At 36.6% G+C, this 19,462-nt stretch overlaps 4 protein-coding genes across 5 annotated transcripts; all 4 read left to right on the forward strand.

The window, feature by feature from the left end:
• The first annotated feature begins 1,370 nt into the window (after positions 1-1,370).
• LOC119982595 (RING-H2 finger protein ATL78-like) lies at positions 1,371-2,288 on the forward strand. Its single transcript, XM_038826064.1, has one exon. The coding sequence runs from the start codon at positions 1,411-1,413 to the stop codon at positions 2,032-2,034; it is 624 nt and encodes a 207-aa protein (XP_038681992.1). The 5' UTR covers positions 1,371-1,410; the 3' UTR covers positions 2,035-2,288.
• Positions 2,289-5,268: 2,980 nt separating this feature from the next.
• Positions 5,269-6,405, forward strand: LOC119981657 (RING-H2 finger protein ATL78-like). The gene has a single exon (XM_038824741.1). The coding sequence runs from the start codon at positions 5,487-5,489 to the stop codon at positions 6,177-6,179; it is 693 nt and encodes a 230-aa protein (XP_038680669.1). The 5' UTR covers positions 5,269-5,486; the 3' UTR covers positions 6,180-6,405.
• Positions 6,406-8,868: 2,463 nt separating this feature from the next.
• Positions 8,869-10,206, forward strand: LOC119981665 (RING-H2 finger protein ATL78-like). Its single transcript, XM_038824752.1, has one exon. The coding sequence runs from the start codon at positions 9,268-9,270 to the stop codon at positions 9,949-9,951; it is 684 nt and encodes a 227-aa protein (XP_038680680.1). The 5' UTR covers positions 8,869-9,267; the 3' UTR covers positions 9,952-10,206.
• A 4,889-nt stretch (positions 10,207-15,095) lies between these two features.
• LOC120013465 (actin-7) lies at positions 15,096-17,898 on the forward strand. 2 transcript variants are annotated; one of them, XM_038865290.1, is made up of 6 exons: positions 15,096-15,251; positions 15,984-16,053; positions 16,163-16,556; positions 16,649-17,262; positions 17,345-17,431; positions 17,502-17,898. In XM_038865290.1, the coding sequence occupies exons 2-5, from the start codon at positions 15,994-15,996 to the stop codon at positions 17,408-17,410; spliced, it is 1,134 nt and encodes a 377-aa protein (XP_038721218.1). In that variant the 5' UTR covers positions 15,096-15,251; positions 15,984-15,993; the 3' UTR covers positions 17,411-17,431; positions 17,502-17,898. The 2 variants fall into 2 exon arrangements, with proteins under 2 accessions (XP_038721218.1, XP_038721208.1); XM_038865280.1 differs by having other exon boundaries at positions 17,345-17,898.
• Positions 17,899-19,462: the final 1,564 nt, after the last annotated feature.

Here is a 19,462-nt window from a genome sequence, read left to right on the forward strand (position 1 = left end):
TCTTTCTATCTAAACAAGTTGTTGCATATATATATATATATATATCACCATTAACATATATCTATATTACCCTCTCAAGATTTGGGATCAATGGATCATGTTGGTGCAAATAAAACAAGATATAGTATCTTAAATATGAGCATGCATTATCCATAAACAAAACATAATTGAAAAGGGGGGAATCAATAAGAACACCTACTTGTTTCATAGTACAACTTTATATACATATATCAACATCAATCAATCATCCTATAAATTAAACAAAAGTGCTTTGAAGCAATGAATTAATCAATCCTTTTTTAACATTACTACCTCCTTAATGTATAAAAAGCCATCAACTTGACCATCTTTTATATAAGATCTCTCTACATATCTACTAGTGCATGTGTTTGCTTTAATTTGGAGCCACAAAATGAAGCAAATTTATTAAACTTCACTAGCTAGCTAGCTAGATTGCAATCAAATTAACTACTCCCATGCATGGAAAGTTCATTGCAGCATGAACAAATAAAATAAGATATATATATTAAGGATGTTGGCTTCCAGATGTTGTCCCATTTTGAAGGAATTTGTTTATTTGCATACTTATCTGCTCATATACTAATTAATCTGATGTCTAAATTCAATATTTGGTCTATGTAAATGCCAGGAAAGTGCATGCCAACCTTGGCACAAGCCGCCGCAAAACTATTGTTGGTTGAAAGCGTCCATTTGGTTTGTTTTTTGTTTCATGTGTTTTCGCTCTTTGTTTCTGTTTCTTATTTTCGGAAAGAAAAAAAAAAGTTGTTCGTCTTTTTTTCAAAATGACAATCAAACGTGTTATATGGAATGAATGTTTTCTATTTTTCGAAAAATGAAAACAGAAAACGCATGAAAACAAACATACCAAACAGATTTATGCTGTTGAACACCATTATCATTATTGTATTGAATGGGTTAACAATTGGGTCTATATGTTAAATCAAGCATAGAAATGCTGATGGACCCTAGCCATAAGGCATTCATTCCAATATCTATATCATATATAGTTTGAATCTATCTGTTGAACATATATATGTTCCATGTCACTAAAGATAGGGAAGGTTCATGTACTCATCAAGATTTGGAGACATTGATCAAGCAACCACCACTCCTATCTTTAGTGCAACATGGGCTGGGCCCCTTTTTGATTGAAATCAAATCCCATTAATAATTTAACATAATAAAGGCATAGTGGAGAATCCATATATATTAGAAATTCAAAGATAAAATCCCTTAAAATATTTCATAGGTTAAAATCTAAGAATATTCTAATTCTTATTAGACTTTACATGTGTGTGTGTATATATATATGTATGTATGTATTTATGCAACCACCTCAGAAGAAGTACCACCACCATTTGGAGTCTCAAAACTTAAAACACACAAAATATGTCAAGAAAATTGCTACTTCACATCCCTATACCTTCCCAACCACCGTCTCTTCCACCCTCAGCGGCCGCCGCGGCCACTGGAAGTAGCTTCGACGCCAATGCCCTAGTGGTCCTATCGGTCCTCGTATGTGCCCTAATTTGCTCTCTAGCCTTAAACTACATCATAAGATTTATGCTAGGATCTTGTACATATTTCTTAAGAGGCAACTCCTCAGCTAAGCTACCCAGCATAGGCATCAATCCAAAGGCATTGAAAACATTTCCAATAGTGAAATACAATGCAGAACAACCTGCAGGGTTGGACAGTGAGTGTGTGATATGCTTGTCGGAGTTCGGATCGGGTGAGCGGGTTCGGATCTTGCCCAAATGCAACCATGGGTTTCATGTCATATGTATTGATAGGTGGCTTAAGTCCCATTCTTCATGCCCTACTTGTAGGCAGTGTCTCATCAAGACATGCCAAAAGATTGTTGATTGTAGCCAAACTACTCGCTCCTCAGATCAATTGCAACAGAGTATTGTGAACATTATGCCGCTTGAACCTGAAGGTATAATTACCAATCGGCGTGAAGTCACTGTCGCGATTCAATTCATGGAAACTGTCTCTCCAACGATATCATGACCTTTCTTATCGGTATTTGAATAGTTTGGCATATTTTTTATATCTTGTAATTAAGTGGTTTAGTGTTGGGTTTTGTTTTCATTTTTGCTATGTAATTTTCCCTTCTTTGGTCTTGTATCAAGGCAAGAAACTCTCCAAGAGAGCTTGATCACTAATGTTATGGGAGAATTTTTTTTAAAAAAAAAAAACCAACAATTTTTGCTTCCTCTATGAAAATGTCATGAATTTATATATGTACCAAGAAATCAGAAGCACTTCATTGAGGGTTATGTAAATTATGTTACAATTAAAAAGCTAACAGCATATATGATAATTAAAAACTTATCCTTATTCATTAATTATGGATTCTCGAGACGATAGGAGCCGTGGTGACCCCTTGGACCGCCCATATCCCTCGAGTGAATAAAAAGTTGGATCTATATTGAATCGCACCTGAATTGCCCCATTTATTCTCTTGAAGAGTAGTTTTGTTTCAAGCCCCACTGCTCAAGTTTAATTCAAACAAAAAAAATTAATTATTATTGTTTTAGTACTATAATTAAGTTATCAAAAAACGTACCAACAAGAGTTGGTTTGGTTAACAATAGATTGAGTTAGGCATATGTGTATTCAAAATTCGATTCTAATAGCAAAAGCTTAATTCTCTATGATATTTCGAAAAAAAGATAAAAAAATGTACTATAATTAGTATATAATACCATCCACGTGCATGGACTGCGCGTCTACTAATTCAAAATGAAAATATTTGTTTTGATAAATATTATACACACAACATGTATATAGACAATTAATTAATGAACCCTCCACTCTTAAGAAAAATAATTAATTAAGATAAGAGCATGTAGCCGTCATTCGGAGTAATTAGTGTGTGTGTGTGTGTGTATAATGGTGGTAGTGCGAAGTTATAATGGAAAGAAGCCATGTTCATCACTTTGGAAGCTCCACTTTTATTCTTTAGAGCACTTTGTGGTACGTTGTTGGTGTGAAGGGACACATTCACGAAAAGGACCAGAAGAGTCCATATATATATATATATGTATATATATATATATGCTTTCACGTCAATCAAGATACATTATATAATATCTCGTTATTGGTTGCTATAGTGAACATTCCTGGCAGGCATGCCGATTGGAGATATGTATTACGTTGTGAGTAGTAAGTACCTTAACTCTATTTAACTCCAGGGGAGTTTAACTCTTGCTAAATATAAGAAGTCTTGGATTCGACTCTCATGTCCAACAAAGTTTTTTTGGAACCACCCTCATTATCATAGGCTGAAAAACTCTGTAATTATCTGGTGCATATGGGATGTACAGACTCATGTTCCTCAGATTTATAATATAGAGAAATGTCGAATATAGTCATGTCTTGAATGAGTTAAAAAAATACCTTATATAACTCTATGTTAAGTGGATATTACCGAGCCGAATCCCACATCGCTAAGTGATAAGTATCAAGTATGGTTTATATGGGACTTACCGACTTAGCCAGACTAATAATTAAGCCCAACATATGTAAACTTTATATTATCCGATAACAATTTTAAGAAATTTCTTGTCTTAATGATGATTGTCATGATCGAGATTTTTATCCCAAACATAATTGATTAGGAGTTGGGTGTATTAATCATAATGAAGTTTGCTCTTGGCATGACGAAATCCAACTCACAACAAGATTGATATCCATTTTAGTGGCTTTTGCATGCTTAGACAAAAGCAAAAGCAATACTTCTACTAGATAAGGCCTGTCGATCTGTGCATGTCTCTGTCTCTCCTTGCCACATTTCCACACACACACACATATATATATATATATATGACAACACTATTTTATATATGTAAAGAAGAAAGTTAAACCAAATTGCTAATTGTATTACAAGATGGATTGATATGATCAAACCCAATTGATCTCTTTAAAAAAAAAAGTGATTAATCAATCACCCATTTGGTACTTTGTATTGGCAGATATGATCCCAAAGATCTAATTTATAACTCAAAATAATTGGTTACCTTTCCACTGTAATTGGACTACAAAGATACTTGATAGGGAGAAAGATGATGGCTAGCTTGGCTTTGTAGGTAAAAAGGATCTGCAAGATACTCTCATTGCAACCATATATATACTCTCTTTTTTTATGGGTATTCATTAGATGCGGATTACAAGTGGAAAGTAATGTGATTTTACCAATCTTCTCATAGTACTAAGTGCTAACAGCTTGCCATTAGAATATGTTGGAAGGTAAAGGTATAGCAAGGGATGACAACATTTCCCACTCCAACTGGGTCTTTGAAATTAACTCCTATTCTGCCTTATTAGTAGATTTAAGCAGATATTTTGGTCTGCGGATTGGTAACAGGATTGAATATCATCTTTCTGACTAAGTTTTTGAGTTCAAAACATGGATTGCATATTCCTCTCTTGAATCAATCTCTAACTCCTAAATAAGATCACAAAATTCACTTTGTGCCAAACCGTATGGACTCTGGAAATCCGGAATTCAATTCTCATTCTGTGAGCAATATCATTATAGCCACGCGCTGAGTTTTGACCCAACTTGTATGATATCGTTCTCAGTTACCAAAAAAAATCACATCACATAGAAACTATTAGCAACACTTCAACAAAGAATCCAAGAGGATACTATTATTCACACTTTTTTCAGCAAGTCAAGTGGTTATATTACAAATTTAATCTAATACGCACTTGCAATGTAGATTCAAAGTCTCTACATGGGAAGGTTCATTGACCATATTCTAGGAAATGTTTCAAGGACATTGTTCAAAGTGGGCGGCCACCATATGGCATTAAGAGTGTGTTTGGATTGAGGGATTTGGAGGGAAGGGAAAGGAAGGGAAATAGAGTTTCCTTCCAATTCCCTTGTTTGGATAGTTTATTAAAAATTAAGGGGAGGGATTTGAGGGGATTTGGAAGGAAGATTTCATTAAATTTTTGTTAAAATTCTTTCTCTCCAAAATGGAGTCATTTGGAGGGAAGGGATTACTAATTAAGTAATTTGTAAGTTAAATATCTATTTTACCCTTGTACATAATATTTTAACATAAAAATAAGGATAAATTAGTAAATTAAACAAATTTTCCTTTCTTCCTTTTTTTATCTATCCAAACATGGGAGAGGGAAAAATAATCCCCCTTCCCCTCCCTTCCCTTCTCTCCCCCTCCCCTCCCTTCTCTTCCCTTCCCCCCAAATCCCTCAATCCAAACACACTCTAAGTGTTACTGCCCACATAGTGCGATGGCTCCTAAAAGGCTCGGTGGAAAACTCATGTAGTTCACAAAAAGTTGAACCCTAAAAACTATCTGAAAATCTTGGTCATTATGTAAAAAAGAAGTAAAATCTGAAAAGTTCTCTTTGAGTCATTGACTCTCCCTATAAATAACCACACAGCTCAAAAGTAGGTACCTCCATCAAGTTCTTTCTAAACCTCCAACATGTCTTCTTCACTGGTTACTTCCACTTCCACTCTACTCTTCCAAGATTTTCTGGGAGACTTCTACTCAAGAAAATTGCTTCAACATGATTCCATCCCCCAACCTACACCCACAACATCACTTCCACGCTCGCCCGGCCCTGTGCCATCTGAAGTCTCCATGGGTGAGAACAGCTTCAGTGATAACTTCATCCTGGTCCTATCAGTCCTAGTATGTGGAGTAATTTGCTCACTTGGACTCAATTTCATCATAATGTGCGCTGTTAGGTGCTCTAGACGGGTTGAAGGTAATCCCTCAACCCAGTCAGCTAACAAAGGACTCAAGCAGAAAGCTCTCCAGACATTCCCTATCGTGAACTACTCAGTAGAGATGAAATTGCCAGGGTCAGACACAGAGTGTGTTATATGCCTGTCTGAGTTTGCAGCCGGTGAACCTGTTCGCCTCTTGCCACAGTGCAACCACAAATTCCATGTGCAGTGCATCGATAAATGGCTTAGTTCACATTCTTCATGTCCAATGTGCAGGCAAAACCTAGACAGAACATCCCAAAAGATTGACGGATGCAGCCAAGCTAGCTCATCAGAACCACTTCCGCCACTGCAACACGTTGTGCATATTGTGACACAATTGGAAGAACCAGAAGGATCAGTGGCTGGGGCGAGAGAGAAATCTGCACAGGAGAGCTCCACATGAATAACAAGAACACACAAACCATTTGAGCTGAGTTTGACCAGCTTCATTTTTTTTTAAAAATTTTTATCGTTTTAATAGAAGCAGGTCTAAGTAATGTCTGAAATCAACATATAGACAAAGCTGTAAATCACGCATTTTAGGAATACTAGGAAATTAAGAAATGATATTTTGTCCAAGTAACTCAGCTACAATGACAATGAAGTTACAGAATCCTGCTTTTGCCTTCTCTCTTAACACAGCTATTAGTACAAAAATATATATATACATATATAGACACGTAAAAACTATCTAGTGCTTCTGCAAGTCATTTTCAACACGTAGAAAGGACAAGGAAAATGTAGTACTTTCACAGACTTGCTACCCTAGTTATCTTAAATTCTTCCCTTCGAGTAAGTACACCACTTTCCCTTAATTAACTTAATTGATTGGAGAGACTTTATATACAGACTATGCAGTAAAGGGACATTGTGATAACAGAGAGAAGTTGGCGCATAACAATGTTTATCTTCAATCTTCCGCAATAAAGTGATGATTGAGAAAACTAGATTTCATTACAAGGTTGGGTAAGCCTCAACTCCACCCTTTGCCATGTGACCCTGTCCTTGTTTCAACTTGCACTCATCAAGAAATTTGTATAACTGATAGAAACAGTTCACAGATGGACAAATTCGGCTAGAAAAATACCCCAACCTCATCTCAGTAAGAATACAGATAAGTTATCAAAACTGCATATGCAGGCTAACTGAAAATGAGATTTCTTGAATAACATCATTGACTAATCAAACCATGCACAAGAGCAATTTAAATCTTTCACAAGAAAGATGAGCTGAATTATAAAGGCAATAACTTCGATCCCAATCTTCTTTCCACTTTTTCTTGATCTTTTTGCTTAATGCAAGGTGTCTTTAGTCCCACAAGGTGGGTAGCTTGAACTTGTGAGTGTATATACCAGATAATGGAAGGACTTTTCCTCCTCTAAATTTCCATACGCTACTTTTACTTTAGTGCTTCTTAAGGAGGAGCAATATCTTCCCCTTTGAAACTCGACTTTATCCAAAACCCCATTTTCTCTGCAGGAAATTATCACTAATTTTAGGCTCTTCTTAGGATTATAGCTTAGATAATGTTGGAAAGTACTTTCACAGCCCTATCTTGAAACTAAGGTGGACCGAGATGTCATTGATACATCCTAAATGAAATGAAGATAAAGTTATTTTTTTTATAACCAAGAATGCAATCTTTATTATATTGCATCTTCACTGCTTTAGGCTTTTAGCAACACTATATACTAATAGTGCAGTCCACTTGAGACGGTATCACTTCCTACTCATCACAGGGGCAGTAACAAAAATGCTATATGCACCATGCATCACATTTGTTTGATAATCTCCAAACAAGAAAAAAAAATGTCAATGTCGATCCACAAATTGACAATAGACTATATAAAAACATATTCCATCAAGATATGGATCCGAGTAGTGGTACTTCTAGTACAACGTACAAACAAAAACAAAAGCAACTCTCTCTAAGCTTAGCCAAGCTCTTGAAAGAAAGAAAAAGGTAGCAACATATTGCAACATGTGAGCCAACTTTTTGAACATTCAACCAATGAAGTCTACCCCATAATTATTTTTTTATGCAACACAGATGGCTTTGCAGCCATAACACAAGATACTCAAATCAACCTTGTTAGTTTTTCAACACACCCATCAACTACCAATTTGATCTTTTATATTAGCTGCAGGGATTCATCAAATATCTTAAAGAGAGTGTTACTATAATTAAGAGCCAAAAGTAGAAGGTAACATATACGACTTCATACACCAAAATCAGACTACTCGTAGAGTAAAAAGATCATGCTTCGCAAACAAACAAAGGATCTAAAGGTAACTAATTTAATCAGATTGATTGACAAGTTATTAAAAAATTCCAACATGAAATCCCTTCTAATACAGATAAGAAATCGAGCTTTGATTACACAGCAAAAAGAATTACATCTCGGTGAAAGGAAAAGGGGTATTATAGAACAAAAGTGGCTAACAGAAAGAAAAAAAAGTTTGCGAATCTTCTCAATTAGTAGTTATTTACTTATATTATTAATTCTCCTATGATTATCACTCAGAAAGGAACATTTATGCAATTAAATGCATAAGCATGTATGTATATATGCATGCGTATGTGAGTGTATCATTGCCAAAATGCAAAGACTTCTCCCTCAATGTGAAATTTCCATCAAACCTTGGCCTAAAAAGGACTGTGAAATGTGAATTAGCTCGGAATCCAACCAAACGTGAATTATCAACTACTAACCAGGTCCACAGCTAAAGGGAGAAATTAGACATAGTAAAAAGTACTACAGCTATACGTTAATGCAGTACTGTTCACTTATGGTATGGGTATATTATTCTAAATATGTATTATCTTCAAAAAGATGGAGGAACCACACACCCCAGAAAGATGATTCCTCTAGAAATTTGAATACTGTGTTTCATAAATAACCCATCTACTTTGAGCTTAGTAGATCATAGGCAGAATTTTTCAAGTTGAGTCTGACTCAAAAAATTTTGGCATGTATATCACTTTAGAGCATCAAAACAAAAAACAGTTAAAAGATTAAAACCCTTATCATCAAAATAAATGCATAAAAGCCCACTTGAAATGATATGACAAACATAATTTCCACATCACCTTTGATTGGGAAGGTTCATGACTCCTTCCTGAGTAACTGGGTCCCTGAGAGCATTTGGAGAGATGATTCATGAATTGGTAACTCCATGTGGCACTGGCACCTTTGGATCAGCAGAAAGTGGGATGGCCCCGCTCTGATTGGAAAGCCCATTAAACTACAAAAGGCTCAGTGGAATATCCAGAGGGCAAGAACTCAGAAACCAACATGAAATAGATGATTAACCACTAATGTACTGAAATCTCAGAATATTCTCAAATATAATTTATAAATTCATTATGATAATTTAAATTAAATATTAAACCCAAGCTACAAAATCAACACCTTACCTTTCCCCTATATATAATCCCCATTTGCAGCCAACTCCAAGAACTTCTATCTAAACTCACCAACTCTTCAGACATGTACAGTTCAACTTCCACATCCACTCAAATATTCCAAGGATTTCTAGGGGAATTTTACTCTAGAAGATTGCTATTACAGTCCCCTATTTACCAATCACCAATCGCAGCAGCTCCCCCATCCCCTGGAAACAACCATGATCCATCAGAAGAACCTTACACAAGTGGTAACACTTTCGATGCCAATGTTGTTATGGTCCTGTCAGTCCTTTTGTGTGCTCTAATTTGCTCTCTGGGAATAAATTCTATCATTAGGTGTGCACTAAGATGCTCGAATCTAGTATCCTCTGAACCTGGGATCATTCCTTCAGCTCGGTTGGCAAACACAGGAGTCAAGCGAAAAGCCTTGAAGACATTTCCCACAGTAATCTACTCAACTGAACTGAAGCTGCCTGGCTTGGACAGTGAGTGTGTCATATGTCTCTCAGAGTTCACTCCAGGTGATCGAGTGAGGCTTTTGCCCAAGTGCAACCATGGGTTTCATGTCTGCTGCATTGACAAATGGCTTAGCTCCCACTCATCCTGTCCCACATGCAGACATTGTTTGATCGAGACATGTCAAAAGATTGTCAGTTGTAGCCAGGCCAGCTCATCAGAACCTCCGTCACTAGTCCAAGAAAGCATCATCACCATAGCACCACTAGAACCTGAAGGTTTGATGCATAATTATAGGGTAATTAGCTAAATACATGTATTTTGTGTAAATAGCATAACATATTAGCTTGATCCTGATGGCTATTCCTTCAAGGTTAGCACTAGAAGGCATTAATCAGTTCATGCTACTGATCAAATGCCAGTATGCATTTCCTAGTGTTAGTTGTAAATTTCTTGACAATGCATAACAGTAACTTGTTTCATTCTTTTACCACCAATGTGTAAAACAAAATTGTAACAGTGTGAAACTTTTAATGTTTACTTAGCCGAATGACGCAAAAAGTAAGTGGGTTTCCTCAAAAACCTAGCAGAAGCAAGTCAAAGTTCAGGATGGCTGAGTAATAGAATACGAACAGAATCAAAGTATAAACCATCCATTTGTTGAAGTGGCGGGCCAATCACAATAGTCAACTAACAAAGCTTTTATAGTTTATTTGTAAAGAAATCACCAACTTTTAATAATAGTGCTTTCTGCACCAACTACATCACCAATAAAAGTGAAATCAGCATTTCAGAAATACAATGATAGAATTCTGCATAAAAAAAAAAAAAACTAGCCATGTATAAATATTATAGCAAACAAGACCATCACTCCATCAGCACCAAAACTATTAATTAATTTCACTTCAGCAGTCCAAAAAATTTATCCCGCACATTTAGTAGGGAAAATTTCATCATTTCTGATGTTAACAAACAATGATCATATTATTGTGAGACAAAGAAAAGTGCCCAAAACCACAAATCTTAAATCATATATGTACAAAAATTTGTGTCCGATCAATATTAATAAACGTTAAGGCTAATGGAAGCTGAAAGTGAACCCACTACATAATTTCACATCCAATGAAGTTGACTATGTGGGGCTTTAGTTTCATAGTACTGACACTGAGAATCTCATAGCGAGCACTGACTAATCACACCAAACCGGCAGTGAAATTTCATTCACTAAACCTCCGTGTTTGCTTGTCATAGTTGCAGGATGTAGGCCACTTGATGGGAAGGCAGAGTATTAGCTCTGAAGTGTGTTTTGCTAGTAATGCCGTGATGACTGAGTCTGAGAGCGGCATAATAGCGATATTCCCATAAACTTAAGATTCTTTTTGATAAATTTAAACTTAAGACTTGAATTGCAATACATAGTCAATAGAAAATCCCTACCAAGGGAAAAGGTACACAAAATTTAGCCACATAGACTCATAGGAAGGGAAGTATTCAGAAGCCTCACCGCCATCATATACAGATAAATGCATCAATATCAAATACTGGAAAATGTCTAATAAAGTCGGGTTATATAAATCACAAATCAGATATTACATTTTCTAGTTTCTTTTTCCTAATTATATCATCAGTGCTTCCATGTTTGGTATGCCAAACAAATTTTCTTGGAAGAAAAGGGCAGTTGAAAATACGGCAACTAAAAATCATTTAATCACTCGACAATCTACTGAGTCCCCAGGTTCATACATGGGCTATGCAAATAATTGGCAGGTTTCAGATGATCTCTTAAACTTGCAACGCTTTAATTTTCTAAAACTATCTCAAAGAGAAAGCAAAAACAGCTTAGAAGTTACTAAAACTACTTCATGAAAAATAAAATGAAAATTTCAGCGTAGCACACCTTATCCATTCTAGCTGCTCATCCATTTAAGGTTCATAAGAACCATATTCTTACTCTTAGCAGCAAATATTCAACAATATACTCCACTGAACGCAATATTTTTGTACTATTTCATTAAAGCAAATGAAGGATTCATACCGATTAAGTCCATCGGTTTCTAAATAGTATATACATATTTTATGGTCCACAGATACCACTTACATCCGATACTGCAGTTATGTCAAAAAAATGACTATGCGCATGAATCAGGTCCAATTTCTAATGTTATCACGACATTCAACATGTAAGGTGGGCTTAAGGCAATACAATACTATGCCCTGGACTTCAACAGAGCATGGCGGCGCCATTTTCATACAGTTATCATCGAATTGAAGATCAAATGACAAAACAGCAACATTACCAGTTTCTGGAGAAGAAACGCAGCAGAAACACTTCTCATCTGCTACATCCTCATCTTCTCTGATCATCTACGAACACGACCAGAGGAAAGACTTTGCCTACTCCTGTGACAGCACGATGTGAGAATATCCAGCTCAACTTTTTGTTCAGAACTATAATTACTGCTCTCAGCAAACGAAGAGTTCTGTCATTTCCAACCTCAATCCCCATTTATGACGTAACGGAGGTGTGCGTGGGCCTTGATGGGCTGGGGCATGACCTTTATTCAATGGGCCGAGAAGGTCCACTGGACTGCCCAATTTCTCTCTTAAAATGAAAGGTGTTTGGGCTTATGTGGGCTGTGACTCCTCTGTGTGGGCTGTGACCCCTTTTTCCTTTTTATTACATGATATTAGTCTATTAGCTGCTCCAAAGGGACCCATGATGTTGATGATCAAATTCTGGCTTGATTTGTGTTTACTGTTACATTGTTGATTTGGTATTTTTGTGGTTTGTGGTTATGACTAACAGAAGCATCCAAAGCCTCAACATCAAAAAAACAGAGTTTTATTTGTTGGGGCGGAATGTGGGTGATGATGATCGACGTATATGCCCAACGTAAGGTATTGTGTATTTACGAAATAATTCCGCAACATTATGCATCTCTAATCATTCAATGACAACAAAAACTCATAGCATGAAAATTTGAACCACAAAATAATTATCATTGTCTTGAAAATTCATGTCAATATATGTATGATTATGAAATATTTGGAAGTATTGAGACCCAGTGGTCCCTTTACATTTTAGAAGCAACAAGTAATACCAAAATCCTACTCAGTTCTCTTTTCTTTTTTTTTTCCTTCTTGTTTTGGGTTTATTTTGGTTGGATGCTATTGTCTGCAAGTCTTCCACCTCTAATGTTTGGATTTTTCGAGTCTTTAATCTCCTTTTCAAATTCATCCGCGTGTTTATTGCCTTCACATTTTTGTTTTTGAACAAATTAGATATAATCCATGTTATATTTATCACCAAAATCATATAAATTGTAATATACATTATCAAAATAAAATTATGCTTAATAAAATCATTAGGGTCTATTTGGTTTTTTCTTTTCAATATTTTCAAAAAACCTATTTTTTTCTTTTTTTTTCGAGATGTTTTCACTTTTCAAGTGAATTTATGTTTTCTGTATTTTTTTGAATGGGTTACCAAACGTGCTTGTATTCACAAGGGACGTGTGTATATACATATTATAGTAATCAAAGTATCAAATATTACCACAAAACAAGGGACATTATAGTCTTTTTCCAATTCATGAATACAATCTTCCTATCACAATTTATTCACCAACCAAACATCGGAATCGTTGGAATTCTCATTCCTGTTCTCGTTCCCGTTCCCATGACTAACCAAACATATTATGAGTGTTATTTTTAACTCAAGTGATTACTTATGAGACTTACATTCTATTAGTGATCATTATTGAATCTTCGCTTAGAATACACTTTTTATTTTTCTTCTTGAATGGCTTAGAATACACTTTCCTTTGCTGTTATTCTCTGCCAAACATTCTAAAATTCGTCAGCCATTATTAGTAGATGAGGTTGATTTCAGTTTGTTGATACGCATGAGGAGAATAAAGTAAATATGCTAAGAATCAATCCCACATCGGTTGGAAGACCCAATCATGTGTGATTTATAAATTCAAGTCCACCTCTTAACAAATTATTAGGCCTTATGAGTTAGACTTAGCCCACTTGTTGGACTTTAGAGAAACAAAGTCGTGTGGGTTCGATGTATCAAAGAGAACTAGTAAATTCAAAACAGATAATATAATTGGAACTGATAAACCCAAGTAGATAATATAATTGGTTTTATGAGAATGTGGAAAAATGGTTGCATGTGTAAGCATATGCAATGTTAGATGCTAGAGAATATAATATAATTAATCACCATTTGATTAGTTATTGTTATATATATATATACAGAAATTATCCTATGTGGACCAAAAGTGTGGACCAAGTTTGTGGACTTGTTTTTCAACCATAGATGTGGTGGGTCCCATAATAAATGTGTGGCCCCCACTTATGTTGTGGTTTATTACAACCATTGGATTTTGGTCCACAAACTTGGTCTACACTTTTTGGTCCACATAGGAGAATTCCTGTATATATATATATATTATATTATGTTTTAGCGCATACTAGTGTAATATATAAGTGTGACTGACTTTTTCAAAACATTAAATTTAAATTCATACTCCAAGGTTTTTATAGTGCCATCTTGATTTCTGCCTAATTATTTTATTTTTTGTTGCTGGATTTTTTGGTCAATAATTTGAACTAAGACCAATAACTACTCGAAAATGAGAAGAAAAAAAAGCAAACAATTGAAGTTGCACCTGAAAAAATGGTTTACTACGGTCAATTTTTCATTTTGGCAACCTGCCTTTAAAATAATAAAATGGTAAATTTTGGATTGTCAAAGACTTATATATAGAAAAACATAAGGTTTAATATAAGAAAATCAACCCAAAAAGTATTGTTTGTTTTGCACCTCAAGATCCATACAATTTTTTATTTAAAAGGATGTTAAACAATTGAAAGGTGTTGGATTTTAACTTATCAAATCACTTTAATTTTCTTCATTTATCTACTTTGAGACGCAAGACTCGCACAATTTTGTTCTTAAAATGACCCTCTACAATTGAGAGGTGTTTGATCTTGACTTATAAAACACTTTACGGATGTTAAAATGACCCTCAATAATTCGGATATTAATTTAATCGAAAATGGATTTTTTATGCGTTTAGCTCATATACAAAATATAAATTAGTTATTTGTGAGCTATTGCAAGAATATAAAATTTTATCAAGTGTAAATCGAAAAGGATTTTTAAATAAAAAAAAAAACCTTCAAGCTTGTCCGAACTCCAAAAGCCAAAACGGAGTCGCATAAGGCACAGAGGCCAACAGTGACGATCGAACGGTCAAGATTGAATCGCAAAATTTCTGAAAGAGGGAGGACTGAGGACAGGACAGGACATGGAATTTAGGGGAAAGGCTGTCATCCAGGTCACCCTATCTTTTCTCGTGGTGGAAATGATTCCTCCACACCAATTCTTAATTTGATTTCAATTTCATTTGCATTTCAAATCCCGTTATATATAACCTCCTCTCTCTTTCTTTTCTCACTCTCTTATATACCCTGCCTTATTGTTCCTGCGTGCACGCATAGAGAGGAACAACAGCCAGGCCGTCCTCGCAGATTGGCTTGGATCGCTTAACATCTCCCAATCTCTCAATCTCCCCGACTTTCGTCACTCTCTTCAAGGTATGTTTCTACTCTTCGATCTCTGATTTAGTTTGGATCGTGTTTGGTAATTTGATGTATCGATTTGTGGCTCTGGATCTGGTTTTATGTCAACGATTTGAATGATTAGATCATTCAATGGGTGGCTTTTCTCTCTGTAATTTCTGCATGACTCACTTGAGTTTGTACTGCTAGAGCTGAGATCTAGTGATCTAGATACGTTTGAAGCATGTCGTTTATTGCGTCTGTGTTGGCGATCGATGTAGCTGATGACAATTTGTAATGGAGAGTTTGTGTTATTTGGTTTGTCAATGACTAGAAATATAAATTCGGCAGTTTCTCGTATTTTGATCTTCGATCCGGCTATCAAGTTCCTGGATCTGTAGTTTTTAGTCCCCTGATGCTCTCATTAGTTATGTTCTTAGTAGATCTGTGGATATGTTGTCGTCTAAGGCTAGATTCATTCCCTTCAATTTGAAAAGGAAAGTCGGAACATATTCTTTTGAATTTTGGTTTCAATTCGCATTAGATATGATATTGTTTGACAACAAATGGTTGTCTTGTTGAAGAGTTTATCTAGTCTTGTTGGATATTTTGCTTTACTGATTTCATAGTCTGTGATATTCTGAATTGTGCTCAATGTTAAGTGTTCAATTAATGACAGTCATCACACATTAGTATCAGGCTGACCAGGGATCTTTGGTTCATCTGCTATATTTTAATCATGACTTACTTTTCTTATTTGGATTGCAGTTTATAAAAGATGGCCGATGCTGAAGATATTCAACCCCTTGTCTGTGACAATGGAACTGGAATGGTGAAGGTTAGTAAGAGCTTTTTTTTTCTCTATTCCTCTGTAGTCACATTTACATTTGCTGGAATTATTTATTTTAAATTTAGTTTAATGAATCTAATCTTATGGTTAAATGCAGGCTGGCTTTGCTGGTGATGATGCTCCAAGGGCGGTATTCCCTAGTATTGTGGGTCGACCAAGACACACTGGTGTTATGGTTGGGATGGGTCAAAAGGATGCGTATGTAGGTGATGAAGCCCAATCAAAAAGAGGTATTCTTACCTTGAAGTATCCCATCGAACACGGTATAGTCAGCAACTGGGATGACATGGAAAAGATCTGGCATCATACATTTTACAATGAACTTCGTGTTGCTCCTGAAGAGCACCCTGTGCTCCTCACTGAGGCACCTCTCAACCCCAAGGCCAATAGAGAGAAGATGACCCAAATCATGTTCGAGACCTTTAATGTGCCTGCCATGTATGTGGCCATCCAGGCTGTTCTCTCGCTCTATGCCAGTGGTCGTACAACAGGTTCGTATCAATTGCTCTCTGTATATAATTCCTTGTGCTAATGCGATATCAATTTATCATTGTGGCTGTTAACTATCTTTTCCTTTGAACAGGTATTGTGCTGGATTCTGGTGATGGTGTGAGTCACACCGTGCCAATCTATGAAGGATATGCCCTCCCACATGCAATCCTTCGTTTGGACCTTGCTGGTCGTGATCTCACAGATTCTTTGATGAAGATTCTCACTGAGAGAGGGTATATGTTCACCACCACAGCTGAGCGGGAAATTGTCCGTGACATGAAGGAGAAGCTTGCATATGTTGCCCTCGACTATGAGCAGGAGCTTGAAACTGCTAAGAGTAGCTCCTCAGTTGAAAAGAACTACGAGTTGCCTGATGGACAGGTTATCACCATTGGAGCTGAGAGATTCCGTTGCCCTGAGGTCCTCTTCCAGCCATCGCTCATTGGAATGGAAGCCGCTGGAATCCACGAAACTACCTACAACTCTATCATGAAGTGTGATGTGGATATCAGGAAGGATCTTTATGGTAACATCGTTCTCAGTGGTGGTTCCACTATGTTCCCTGGTATTGCAGACCGTATGAGCAAGGAGATCACTGCTCTTGCTCCAAGCAGCATGAAGATTAAGGTTGTGGCACCACCAGAGAGAAAATACAGTGTCTGGATTGGAGGGTCAATTCTTGCATCACTCAGTACCTTCCAGCAGGTAAAATATTTTATTTGATGTTACTTCTGTTTACCTCACTGTCATGTTGTTTCACTGACAATGTGTGCTTCGTGTCTATCAGATGTGGATTTCCAAGGGAGAGTATGACGAGTCTGGTCCATCCATTGTTCACAGGAAGTGCTTCTAAGTTGTTACAAGTGCTTTGATGGTGAGTTATTTTACTTAAATTGGCTTTTTGTGTCGTGTCTTTTGAACTCAAATTCTGGTTGATGCGGAAGGTGCTGAGGCAGGGTTCATTGAAGGAGGGTTTACCCAGATTTCGATGTATCATAAAGCTTCTCGTTCCGTTATGATTCTGCATTTATTCTTGCGGTGCCTTTCAGGCTTATCTGTAATGGCCCTCTGGAAGTGGTGGGCAGACCTTTATTAGTCAAGTCCTGGCTTGCCTCACTTTGTCTGTGGATCACAAGTCTGTCTTAGGAAAAAGCTTGTAGCTGGAGAGTGATTGTGATGCTTTTTTTTTTCTTCCTCTTTTCACTTTCAGATTGAAGGACTTTTTATGCTATGAGAAATTTAATGTTAATAGATATTGTATGAGAATTTATATTAGTGTCAGTTTGTGGTCATAAACTTGCCATGGAAATTATATTTATTACGTTGTTTGAAACTTCTTCGCAACTGGACTTATTTCAGATTATTGCTGGAAGTTGTTTTTTTTTAGTCCAGATATTTTTTGATCTTTTTGATGCATGTGCCGGAAGATGCCATCGGGTTATATTACTGTTATTACAATACTCATTAGTGAGTTTTGTGTAACGGTACTTGTGAATGTGGCTGAAGGTCGAAACATGGTATTTGCGTGGGTGGCTTTTTACTAGTGAATTCCATTTTGGCGCTTGAATCCTCCAACCCATGAGTAGGCGGTGGCAAATGGTATTATTAAACCAAGCAGCTATATGAGAATATGATGCTGTTGACACTTTCAGCAACTCTTCCTAAACCAGGCGACTTGCAGTGTGCAGTAAATTGTCCTTCATCCAATTATTTTAATCTCACTTTTGGATGAACGTGGGATTTCAATGTTGTAGAGTGGGGGAGTGTAATCCAGTTTGAGTTGTTACTGGGTCTCCAAACCTTAATGAAATGTTTCTGATACTTGTATGTGAAGTTTAACTTGAACAGCGGGGTAGGTATACTCATGATATCCTGATCACGGCCAGGGAGGGAGGGTTGCTATATTTATACTGGTCGCCTCTGTCCACTTTTCTAAATAGAAAATACAAACTTGAACGGCACATGAAGTCATATTAATGTGAAGGTCAAATTGGTCTGTTCCGAGTATTGAAACGGTCTTCAAGCTTCGATCCAAAGAGATCCGTCCATTCGCGAAGAAAGCCGGCTGGTCGGCACAGACCCTTGACAATATTAGGCTGCTTTGTTTAAGTTTGGTCACAATTCCCATCACCATCACTATCAAGTTCCATTGTGGGCGGCTTAGAGGTAGAAAATTAGATTGCCTTCATGTATAATAAAGGAATTTAAAAAACACAGAAAAAAGAAAGAGAGGCTACTGGATCTGGATGTTGAATTATTTGTGTAAACCAGCCGCCAGTTGAAACTTGAAAGTCGGAAAGTGCACGTCTGCAGGACTTGGGGGTGGTGATGGTGGCTTGAAGCATGAATAAGCTAAATATTGATAAGATCATATACTGTAGCAGTGTCAACTTTATGATTGCCATCATATGTTATGGGAAAAAAGCTAGCCTCGTAGTTTCTTAACACTAAAGCAGAAAAAGAAGATTGTTTCTATATTCAAATTGCCCTAGGGTTGTACCAAACAACTACCATGGATTTACTTCAGAATCTTCATATTCAATTATTCATGGTCACGTAAGCAACCTATTATATTAATCCCTATATCGTTCACACTCAGTTCTTTGTGAGAGGGTTCTTGTCAATATCAGGCAGTGGTGTAATTTACGCAAATTGAAAATCTTACTGTCTTGTTTTTTCTTTACTTGAACAGGTTAACTTTGGAGTAGCAGCTACTTCACTCCAACTTGTTACCGACCTCTAGTTGAATTGCTTGACTTCACATCACAGGAACCCACAAGCAGACACATGGAGGTAGTTTTTTTACGAAGAAAGAGACGTGGGGTGGGGAGGAATGTTGCCGGAATCTGATGAATACCTACCACACGGGATGGGGGCCCAAGTCTAGCATCACAAGTTTGGGCCT

The sequence above is a fragment of the Tripterygium wilfordii genome, chromosome 2 (genome assembly GCF_013401445.1).
Source record: "Tripterygium wilfordii isolate XIE 37 chromosome 2, ASM1340144v1, whole genome shotgun sequence".
In the NCBI taxonomy this organism is placed as follows: Eukaryota; Viridiplantae; Streptophyta; class Magnoliopsida; order Celastrales; family Celastraceae; genus Tripterygium; species Tripterygium wilfordii.